Source organism: Mytilus edulis, chromosome 13 (assembly GCF_963676685.1).
Source record: "Mytilus edulis chromosome 13, xbMytEdul2.2, whole genome shotgun sequence".
Lineage (NCBI taxonomy): Eukaryota > Metazoa > Mollusca > Bivalvia > Mytilida > Mytilidae > Mytilus > Mytilus edulis.
The window spans coordinates 25,697,773-25,710,710 of record NC_092356.1 but is presented as its reverse complement, the minus strand read 5'-3'; the positions used below and the strand labels follow the sequence as shown (position 1 = coordinate 25,710,710).

Here is a 12,938-nt window from a genome sequence, read left to right as displayed (position 1 = left end):
GACCAAAATTATCAATTCGTGAACCTTCTGATTTCATGTCCCAAATCTATATTTCTGTAATATATTTTCAACTGAAAAGTTTCAGATAACATATCATTTTTATCATTGTCAGTAATTACCCATGGAACAGTTAAATATGTGCATCATGGGGGACTTCGGAACTTTATCTCTCTATACAAATGATTAATTCAGATTCAATTGAAGTCTTATGATGTAAATTTAAGGTTGGCAGAACAAGGAATTACAACATTTTACAGTATAATTAAATGCACTTTAAATCATAGTAAGAGATTTCTTATTATTTTGTAGCCTGTTTTATATACAGAAATATTTATGGTCCCCTTTACCTTGATGGGACTGGCCATCGGTAGGGATGGCTCTAACATAAAGAAATCCAAAAAAATTACAGGAGTGCGGTCGGTTATAAATGTGTTTCTTAACATTCATTAGGTGACCTAAGTTTGAGATATTTCAGCAATAGACCAACCATATTTTGTGTATGGGTTTGATTATCTTGTTATAGGGTTCATCTGACCTTAATTCAATTTTCATTGGTCAATGATTTCCTGTATGGTCTGTTTTTAAGAAACTTCAAGCAGTACCGGTATGTCCACTATTGTAGAATGATTGCTAGGTGTAAATAACTGTCTGCCAAGGTCACTCTGTCTACTAAGCTACACCCCATCTTCATTGTTCCTTGTGCGCTAGTTAAATTTTCTTTCTAAATTTTTGTTGTTGAAATCAAACAAATGATTAATTTGGACCTTTGGGACCAATTTGATAACGTTTCTCAAAATCACAAATTTAAATACAAGGTTTTGTACATAAAACATTTGTTTTTTAATTGTTTTGCATTTGTCATTTATGGACCTATTATTGCAAACTAAGCTCATTGTTGAAGGCGATACGGTGACTTTTAGTTGTAAATTTTTATGTAATTTGGTCTCTTGCTCAAAGTTGTCTCATTGGCAATCATACATGTACCATATATTCTTATTTTCATATTAGAAAAGAATTGGCCTATCATTGCACCCCATATATTTAATTTGTTTTAAAAATCAAACAAAATTTAGTTTTAAAGTCATAAGAAACGAGTGACTGGTGAAAAATAATGTTCTTCCAATTCTTGAACCAATGCATACAAACATCATAAACTTAGTCTTCTGTGCACGAATTTATCATTTTTTTCGTGTAAATTTCGTATTATCGTCATTTTTTTTTCAATCGGTCAGTGTTATTGTGAAAATATGACAGGTAATTAAAGTTCGTGTTTTAAAGCCGAAGTTTAACGATTGTCACCTGTTTGTCAACAATCGACAAAAAATCAACAAAAAAGCATGGAAATTGAGCACGTGTTTAACATGTAAATTCAGATAATAGTTTATTTTATGGACATCCATGCGTATTGCGATCACCGGATTTTTACGAGATGGGTCACACCGAGGTCACTTTGGATACGGAAAATATGTCGGGGGAATTGCTTCCTGGAAGGAAGCAATTAAAATCAAGTAAACTTCTTCTAAATATGAATAAATTAAAGAATTTTCTTCAGAAAAAAGTATATGTACATAAGTTTTATAATGAAAACTATCCATTGAGTTTTAAAAAAACATATGCATTATCTTTTTTAATTTGAGGTTTCTTATGACTTCAAAAACCAGATTTTGACCAACTTGAAAACTGGGTCAAATATAAAAAAAAAGATACATATTCATGATGGCCAGTGAAGTAATAATTTTGATTTTTTTTCTCGCCAAATTGTCTGTCATATATGATTTATTGCCCTATTAAGATAATTCTATGAAACATTTCAGTAGTGATAAGGCTTTTTATGTTGTAAGTCTGTTTTCAGTCACAAAAGGCTGTACACGAAGCTAGATGTGTTTTGGAATTTAAGCAACAGACTTACACTGTGCCAAATCATTTAGCAGGTAATGATTTATAAGTGATTGTCCAAAATGTGATTTTAACGCTGATAGTTTTGTCATCAGTATGATAGTTAAGAGACTATTTCAATTTTGGGTGTATCATGTCAATTTACGCGTCGAATATCGATTTCCTGGATCATAAATAAATGCAACAGTAGTATACAAGTGGTCAAGCGTCATGAATCGATTGAGATAAAAAAAAAATTATCCGGGTAACAAACAAAAACCGAGGGAAATATAACTTAAAGAGGAAAACAAAGAAACAACAGGAACTGAAATGCAATAAAAACAAGCATACAAAGAAACCGACGATTTGATAACAACTGCCAAATTCCTAACTTGGTACATTACATTTTAGGAAACAAATAGTTTATTTGTTAACCAAAGCTTCCGCTTACATGGCATTGTTAGATACAGCACGACCCCTCATCATAGAGAAACGCACAAACAAAATATTGAAATAGTAGACACAACATGCAAACCGGAAAACAACAGCGAACATCTTCCATCAAGGACAGACACCACATGCAACACGAGCAGCGACGCACGTAATACATATGCAACTTTGAAGTTTATGTAATTGTTCCCCAATACCATTCCAAACAATTCTTATGACAATAATGGTATTGAAAGGCTGTTTTATAATTATTTGGACTATTAACGATAATAGATAACATATTATCCAACAGAAACCATAATAGAAACACCCAAAATAAATACATGAATGTTGGACAAAATACCTATATAGCAATGAAATACACACTCGGTATAAGAGTCATATTTGGGAATACAACACGTTCAGTACTTATTAGTAGCAAACAGACGACATAGATGTTAACCCTAAGACGTGGTAAAAAAATCATCAGTTAGTTTAGACACATACACAATGTAAAGATCAACCAATTCGTGATAATGATCATGAATTTACAGTGTCATTTTTATTATTTCATTCTCAAAACTGTCGGAGTAGTTTTTGTGTAGGTGCTCACTCCTGCATATGAAGTCAGTATAGTGTTAACATGCAGAAGGTTGACGTATCAAATGAAAAATGGTAAACACAATACGACGCATAGGCGTATTTAGGGGGGGGGGGGGGAGGGGGGCAGGGAGCCCGGGCCCCGCTTTTTGGGAAAAAATTTGGTTGCTTATATAGGGAATCACTGAAGCGTGACTGAAGCGGGCCCCCTCTTAGGCAGTCAGTGGGCCCCCACTTATGAAAATTTCTGGATCCGCCACTGCGACGGATCAGTGGATATGTTACACCTGATAAATGCGAAAATGATAGTTGGAAAGTTGAAATCATCGTGTTTGTCATAGATTTAAATGTGAAGTCGTCCATCTGTGTCAATATTAATTAAAAGATAAAACAAATGAAGAAAACTTTACCAAAAAACTGGTAGGTCACATTTTTGGCTGGAAACAACTACAGTTCTGAGTATTGATTTCTGAATCTGGATCATATTCTAAATGACGTTGACAGCAGCACGTTTATAGTGTGGTAGTGGTCATGATGTCTTATGAGTTTATGATGATGTCTGATTAAGAGTTCTTTTTTCATGCCCTGCCATTCGGTAAAAACCACCCTTGCTTCTCTGTACGTTACCTACATTCCCAAACTTAGTTTGCCTTAATGTTATAAAATGTATACACAATGCTAACTAACACATAAGACAGATCGTGTTCGAAACTGGTTTGCGTCACTTCTACTGAGATATGTCGCTTTATCAGCCTACAAATTGTTGAATTTTCCGTTCACTTACATTAGGCCATGCCCTCAACCAAATTTTATTAAACTTATACACAATGCTTATTACAACAAAACAACGACCAGGTTTGAAATTATGTTGCGTCACTTTTACTGGTCATGAGTTATGCCTCAATATGAACATAAAAATGATAAATTTTCGTTTCTGTTCTCTAACTTTAGTGTGCCTCAACCAAATGTTATGAACTTTATAGACAACGCTTATAATAAAAAAAAATTAAACGGACTTTAATTCATGTACATGAATCCTGCACCTGTAAGTTAAGTTGTAAAAAGTTGACTCATGTATATTTACAAGCAGGGGCAACTGTTCTCCATTTATTTATTTTTAATTTTCTGGCCAATTACAAACGTATATTAACTTTTTTTTATGCAACCGTATGCTGAATCGAATTCTTTTGAAATGAGTTTTACTTTGAGTATTGTTGTATGTTTGTTTATTCTACATTGGCTAGAGGTAAAGGGGGAGGGTTGAGATGTCAAAAAACATGTTAAACCCCGCCGCATTTTTGCGCCTGTCCCAGGCCTTTTTAGTTGTGTATGATTTTTAATTCAACATTTTTGTGCATATTTTTGAGTTTAGTATGACGTCCATTATCACTGAACTAGCATACATTTTTGTCTAGGGGGGCAGTTGAAGCACGCCTCCGGGTGCGGGAGTTCTCGTTGCGCTGAAGACCTATTGTTAGGCTTCGGCTGTTGTCTGTTCTTTTGTCCCACTGTTGTCTCTTTGACATATTCCCCATTTCCATTCTCAATGTTAACCATTATAATCATTTGACAAATTGTCCAATATCCTATTTAACCCTTCAACATAATTAGTTTCCACACTTTTAATGCAAACACTTGCCGAACTAATCAATTGTTCCCTCGAAGACCATCATATATGTATGCATTGTTGTCTTAATGCGCATTGCTGTCTTAATGTGCATTGTTGTCTTAATGTGCACTTAATGTGCATTGTTGTCTTAATGTGCATTGTTGTCTTAATGTGCATTGTTGTCTTAGTGTGCATTGTTGTCTTAATGTGCATTGTTGTCTTAATGTCCACTAGGCTATGAATTATTTAACAAATTTTAATGTTTTCAAATTTGAATTTTAGGTAGTACTAAGCTTAAAAAAAAGCTTACAAAACTGGTATTTTTGATGAAATTAATTATGGTTTTGGATGGATAATTCAACTTAAAATTCTTTAAGCTCGTTCACGTTAAAATGATTCAACTTAATCAACAAAATAAAAAAAAAGATTAAGGCCCTGACAAATAAAAGTTGGTTTGTCTCCTAAACTGTAGAAATTATTTATGCAACATGCAGAAAAAAGTCTTATTTTACTTTTTTGTGTGTCGAAAATCAGTTTATATGATGTCTTTACTTACAATGTAAATGCTGTTAACCCGACAGTAAGTTCTTGTTTTTACATTCAATCTTGTGGTATCAATATAAGCAACAGTGGTATATCGCTGTTTAAAATCATAAATGGATTGAGACAAAACAAATCCGGGTTACAAATTAAAACTGAGCTCGAGGGAAACACGCCAACTAGAGAAAAAAAAAGAGAAACAAAGAAACAACAGAACACTGAAGTGCAACAAACATACGACAATGCAACATACATAGAAACGTACTATTAGATAACAACTGATTTATTCCTGATTTGGTACAGGACATATTATAAATCAAAAGTGGATTGAATCTGGTTTTGGCTAGCCAAACCTCCGCACTTAATGGCAATGTTAAATATACCGCTAAAAGGACTACAAGACATGCCAGGAATATAGTACAAGTAAATGCCAAGTACACTCAGGACAGAGAAATACATCCATAAATTAATAATATATTAGTACATTACGACATGTTAACCACAGAATAACAAAGAATTACTAGAATTAATTAAAAACGGTACACAACAACAGCTTCATAGAATTAAGAACTATGTCCGTCACACGAATATATCAACGCCACAAAAAATATGAGATATGTATACCAAAGAAATTATAATTGAGTAATGTCATGAATGTTGACACACTTATGAGATTATCATAAAAACTGACACTAATTTGTGAATTGATAATACTTCAAAAGTATTCAAACCAAGTTGATAAAATTCACTCAATATGAAATCATTTTACCTATTAAAGATGTTTTATGTTTTAAAAATCATTCATGTACAGATATATATATTTCTGTTGTGACATGTGTTATACGTAAATATATTCTCCCTTTTGTTGGTTTCTTTATCTGGTAATATAAGCAGCACAATTTCAGAATATACACACATGTTACACATTGCAGCTGCTTTAAAAGTCTTATTTTTGATTTTATCCTAATTTAGGTAGAGTAATTGGAAAAAATGAAAATGTTATTAAAGACGTGATAGATAAGTCATTCGTGAAGAAAATTGAAACACAAAACAAGGAGGAGAATGCTGTAAGATTATTTTATAACCTTCATAGTATGAAGGTGCTATTACTAAATTATTGAACTCTGAGGAAAACTCAAAACGGAAAGTCCTTAATCAAGTGGCAAAATCAAAAGCTCGAACACATAAAATGAATGGATAACAACTGTCATATTCCTGACTTGGTACAGGAATTTTATTTAGTGGTGGGTTGAACCTAGTGTGGAAGTAATTACAGTTATGTCTCATTGTTCTTCAAGAATAGCATGCTCTTCTCCAGAGAGATAGTTGGTTTTTAAGTTCCCTGGTTAGATAAAACTGAAAGCATTTTGATACTTCCTCACTAAACACACGACATGGAAGAGTAGTAGCAGAGAGTGGTTTTACTGCAGTCGTATTAAGGTTTCTGGATATGGTGGACATATTTCCCCCAAGACTACTACTATGTAAACGAGAACTAGTGATAACTTTGTATTACTCTTTAAATTTTAAATCATTACCAGACGCAGTAAGTGGCGTATGATTTTTAGCTCACCATATAATTCAATATGATTTTTATCTTAATTATTTAATTTTAGGTTGTGACGTTTAATATAATAGGCTCAAAAGAAGCAATTCAGCGTGCTGTACTTATGCTGAACAATAAACTAGAAGAGATTGAGGTAAAAATACACATATAAAATTATTAAGACATTAAATGGAGGGGGAGGGGATGTTTATTAAAATCCATAGAACTTCTTTATAATTTGTCAACATGTATAGCTGATATTGTTCCTTTTTAAAAATATAAGTAAATGTTTGTTGAAATTTTGTTTTAAAAAGTCGTAGACTTTTACCGTTTTCCGAGAACAAATTGTAGTTTTGTGCCTTTTTATTTCTGCTGACCCTTAACAAATATTCCTGAATAACGTTGAAAATATGTGTTGTTTTGTCCATAAACATAATTAATTAAACATGATTCAGCTCTGTGTGTTCTGAGAGAAAAGAAAAAAACACACTTGATACTGGGTCGATGCCACTGCTGGTGGACGCAGCGTCCCCGAGGGTATCACCAGCCAAGTAGTCAGCATTTCGGTGTTGACATGAATATCAATTATATGGTCATTTTTATAAATTTCCAGTTACAAAACTTTGGATTTTTCGAAAAACTAAAGATTTTCTTATCCCAGGAATAGATTACCTTGGCCGTATTTGGCACAACTTTTTTGAATTTTGGGTTTTCAATGCTCTTCAACTTTGTACTTGTTTAGCTTTATAACTATTTTGATCTGAGAGTCACTGATGAGTCTTATTTAGACGAAACGCACGTCTTGCGTATTAAATTATAATCCTGGTAACTGTGATAACCATTAACCAGCTATTTTGGAATATATGATAGGTAATGCACAAAACAGAAGGAACACTTTGTTTTCTATATACAAATACGAAGATGTGGTATGATTGCCAATGAGACAGTACCCAACCAAGACCAAATGGTACAGGGTAAGTCACTGTAGAATCATAACAATAAGTTTTATCTGCACTGTAACCAGGATGGATTTCATTTCCAATATGTAAATGTTTTTTATATGATTATGGTTCTCGTTCGAAAGGAGTCAGGTCCCCAACATATCAGTTTTCATAAAAAAAATATAAAAAGTAACAAAGAAAAAAACAAAATACAAAGAAAAGAATCAAATTTAAAAGTCCTTTATGAAATGGCAAAAATGAAAGCTCGAACACATTTAATGAATGGAAAACAACTGTCATATTCCTGACTTGGTACATGCATTTCCGTATGTAGAAAATATTTGATTACACTTGGTTATATAGCTAGCTTAACTTCTCAATTGTATGACAGTTTCATACATTTCCATTTTATTGACAACAATGTGTGATGTAGCCATTAATAACGTCTTTATAAATATTGATTTGGTAATGCACATGGGATGAGGAGAAATACAGGCAACAGTAGTATACCACTGTTCGAAATTCATAAATCGATTGAGAAAAATCCAAATCTGGGTTACAAACTAAAACAGGGAAACGCATCAACTATAAGAGAACTACGACACAACAGAAACACAACATTAAAATGTAACACACACAGAAACGAACTATAATATGATAATGGCCATTTTCCTGGCTTGGTACAGGACATTTTAAGAAAAAAAATGGTGGCTTGAATTTGGTTTTGTGGCATGCCAAACATCCCGCTTTAATGACAATGAGAACCTCATTTTATTTTGGAATCAGAAAGTTCAAGGTCATTTTAGGTTCCATCAATTTTGGTTTGCACGTTTACTCGTCCCTTTAAAATTGGTACATTTTTCAATATATTAAAAATGTGATATTTAGCTCATCATGTTCATGTTATTACATCACAGTACGAGTCTTTTGTTCAAAGATGTCTTTTCACCATTTGATATATTAGGGGATAAGGAATGCATCTATTTTGAAATCAAAATGTTTAAAGTAAAGGTGACTTGCATGTATCGTTAGACTGAACTGGACAACATTTCGGTTTCAGGATATACCTTTTCTATAACACATACTTGAATCTTAGTCTTTCAATGCCCCTGTAGATGAAGAAACATAATAATGATTTGAAGGTCAATAGGTTAAACGTCACATATTTAGCAGCAATTGCTAATTTGAAAGGTGAACCAAAAAAGAGTTTACCAGCTCGTCCCTTCGAGTCATCTCCGTACTAAAGTCTAGTACTTTTTGTATGGAGAGACTTATTATGTTAAAATATATATTTATCTTTGTGGTTTTAGTGTATGAACGAAAGAATTCAAGGGAATGCAGTCATAAAGAAACTGTTCTATCATGGCAGAAAAGAAATTCCATTTAAAGGAGAGAATAAAGAGGATAGACATCAAAAACAAGACAAAAAAGGATCTCGCTCAAAAACTCCAAATAAGGATAGACATAAAAAACAAGATAAAAAAGGATCTCGCTCAAAAGCTCCAGATGAGGATTGCTTTGTGTTTTTTCTCAAAAACAAGATGTTGAGGAGATTAGATTATGTTAAAAAACAAAAACAAAAGCAGCGTGCTCTTCTTAAGTTAGATAAAGTTAATGTAAAAATGGAAAAAAAGAATCAATGTCAAAGAAAATTGAGTAAGCGAGGACTTCCTAATGATTTACAACTGCTCATTGATGAATTTGTTCACTCCAATTCTTCTTTCATAGAAAATATAATGGCTGACTATTTAAACGAGGAAGAAGAAATTTATTATAGACGAACTTGTGTTAACTTTGGTTCTCCTAGGAAACCAAAAGAGAAAAGAGACATTTGTTTTGAAAAATGCAAAGAAATTGAAATCAAAAGAGAGGATGAACAGTCTTGGTGGTTAAAACCTCAACCGACAAAAGACACATGGGAAGAGTGGGATTCGGATGAAGAGTCTGGTATTAGTACAGAATTAGAGCAGTTTGAAAAGGATGAAACCAATGCAAGATATAATTGTCTATCTGATAATTTAACCAACCAATTATTATCAGTCAATGATGAAATAGAGACATCGGTCGCATACAATGTTGACGATTGGTGGTAAAATAGTGTCTAGTAATTCATCGTTTGAAAACTAGTTCTCACGTGATTGATCAGAGGCATATTAGCTTGAAAATATAAATAGTTTTCAAACAAAAAAAGTCGTTTGTAATAATATAATAAAAGATTATTTACATTAAGGGAAAATATGTCAGATAATATTTGTTTAGTAAGTGTCATTTATTGATTATCTATTTGATATATATCAATCAAATCCTTTTTTTTTAATTTAATCTTAATTCGGAATAGTTTTTTTTTGTCCTCTGCTTTACCACACTTTTTTTTTTTTTTTTTTTATCTCAACCCAACTGGTAATCAGAATGTTCTTTTTTTGGAAAAACCCATACCCTTTTTTTATGAAGATGAATGGTCGTTCTCCTATAGGTCCTGATGAGTATCTGTGATTTTAAGAACATTATTGTTAAAATTATTCATTTAGTAATTGTATATAACAAAGGTTTTTATTTTTTTTGTTATTGATGATGTTAAAGTTTTTAATAAATATTTGAAAAAAAAACATTGCCTGAATTTGGTATTTCCTGGAATGTCTTTTGTCTCGCCTTGACGGAGTCAAAAAGCGAGACATAGGTATACGGTTCCGGCGTCGGCGGCGGCGATGGCGCCGACAATGTACAAGTTTGTAATTAGGTATAGTTTATGGTGAACCACAAGTGGTAGGTCAATCATATTTGGTATGCTGTTGTATAAGCATTGGCACATCTCATTTCCATGGAGATTTTTTGGCCCTGGCTCCTCAATCACGGTTAATTGGCTCCGAAAACTTTTTCTTATTTTAAATGTATTAGTTTGTGATTAGGTCAGTTTATGGGACCCCACAAGTGGTAGGTCAATGATACTTTTATGCAGTTGTATAAGTGTTGGCATATCTCATTTCCATGGAGATAATTTGGCTCCGCACCCTTAGTCATGGTCTATTGACTTTGAACTTTTCTAAGTTATCATGTATTAGTTTGTTATTAGGTCAGTTGAAGTGGAACCATTAGTGGTAGGCCAATGCTAATTAGTATTCAGTTGTATAACATGTATAAGCATTGGAACATCTCTTTTCCATGGAAAATATTTGGTCTCGCCCCTCAGTCTAATGACTTTGAAACTATTTTGATTTCAACACTGCATAATCAAAATTACATAAAGGCGAGACATATCTCTGTGATAACAGTTATATTGATTTTGTATTTACATGATGTTATAGATCAAATTTTTTCGTTCAGTGTATGTTCACTTGTATCGTAATTTCTGCTTCTTGTCATGTGTTGTCTAGTGTAAAGCAAACAACTACGATAACACTCATAAAAATCATAACTACATGAATGAAAAAATAAATACAATTCTGATGTCTGCTATGTCAGCATTTGCATTGGTAGCGTGAATGAATAATCCATAACAGAAAATGATAAGTTTATTAAACTTCTAGAACAGCCGATATATTTTCATACATGTTCAATATTCTAATAACAATCTATGGTTTACATACGGGGCGAAGCTACTAAAATATCTTTCTTGGATTTTTGTACGGATCAAACACAGTTATCTTACCGTAAAAATTCTACAATGAGAATAAAATGCGAGGCTTATAGCTATCTGCGCTGCTTCTTACCTGTAAAATACAACAACCTTACTCATTAGATATATGGTTAGGCATGCAGCTGAAAGCGCTGGTTCTTGATTACCTCTAGAAATCCCCGGGATCCTTGCTTTATGCCAAATGTAAAGCAAAGAACATGGCGTTGCACAGGTATTTATGTTAAATGACCGGAAGTAAACATTATAAGCAGTAAGAAAAACATAACGTCAAACGTGACAGAAAATATAGGAGTCTTCAACTCAAAATGCTTATAATAATATAATAGTGTGACTTATTCATTCTAGACATTTTAATTCTTCCAGTTAATAGCTCATACGTGTATGCTTTTGGGTTCACGATTAGAATATTCATCCAATGGTAACGTTCTGAACAATACTTGACAAAGTTGCGCCATATATGACGTTGTCGATACAGATAATAACATAAAGTAAAACGTACGTTAATTATATTGTATATTGACTGAGTTAAGCCATTTCAATTGATATTTTATATTATTTTTTTTATATTGTGATATAACACTATTGTTTCAGATAAGGGCGAAGGTTGGTACATATTAAAACGTTTAAACCCGTGTTTCTCGCTTCTCATTTTTTTTATAAAGATAAGACCGTTCGATTTCCGGTTTGAATGGTTTTACACATGCAATTTTTGGCCCTTTATAACTTGCTGTTTGATGTGAGCCAAGGCTCTGTGTTAAATAACAATTCGCTTTTAACAGCCATTATTGTTCATTTTGTCAAATTAAGCTGAGAAACATTGATAATGAATTATTCACTTGAAAGTGAATAATTTGACCTCATTGAATTCGTATTCATGTGACTTTTAATTTAACCCCTTAGCTAGGGATGGATAACACATAAATTGTGTGTGTTCGGTTACTTAAAGGAAAAAGAATGTCAACATTGACAGTGAAACGAAGGTTAATCATTTATTTGATTGACTCGATCCACAAAAATCGTTTTTACTTGTATAAGGGATCGAGTCATTTATACATATATGTTTGATCTATAATATAAAATTAAACATACCGATAGAATTTAAAATGCGCGATTCAATTTCCATCTATATCTATATGCATGTTCATATCGCTAATTTGACCATCAGCGTTCTTCAGAGGTCAAATCGATAGTTACTTAGATGGCGTCAAAACTAAAATACACACGAAACGAAGCTACAAAAATCCGGTTCATGCCTTGAATCATTTTATATCGTGATACATTATATTGTGTAGTGTACTGTATCATTATTATATGATTCATCGCCCTGTACGAATTATCGTTGGCTATTATATATATAATATATATACAGTTCATATCTTAACTTTATTTATTCCAAACAAAACATCATTTGTCATGAGTGAAATCGCCAAGTATTGCTTGATCATTCCTTTTTCCACTACCACCGGTTCGGTTGTTGAAGTTATGATTTGGTTTATGTTTTTGTGGGTATTATCTAGCGAAAAGACAAACTTTTGGTACTGTTATGAACCTGATAGTACATTTTGTCTACATTTTCAGTTTATAAAAGGGCCCAATTTTTATACGACCGCGAAAATTAAAACATTTTTGATTGTATATTGGTATCACATCGTCTGCGTCGTCATCAGCATTCAGGATAATAACTTTTGTATAAGTAAATAGAAATCAATAAAATTTTGATACAAGGTTGTAACCACTAAAGGACGGTTGGGATTGGTTTTGAGG

The 12,938-nt window shown here is 32.7% G+C and overlaps 1 protein-coding gene across 1 annotated transcript; it reads left to right on the top strand.

Moving 5' to 3' along the window:
• The first annotated feature begins 1,716 nt into the window (after nt 1–1,716).
• On the top strand, nt 1,717–9,817 carry LOC139500207 (repetitive organellar protein-like). The gene is made up of 5 exons (XM_071288947.1): nt 1,717–1,728; nt 1,853–1,931; nt 6,026–6,120; nt 6,670–6,753; nt 8,851–9,817. The coding sequence occupies exons 1-5, from the start codon at nt 1,717–1,719 to the stop codon at nt 9,631–9,633; spliced, it is 1,053 nt and encodes a 350-aa protein (XP_071145048.1). The 3' UTR covers nt 9,634–9,817.
• Nucleotides 9,818–12,938: the final 3,121 nt, after the last annotated feature.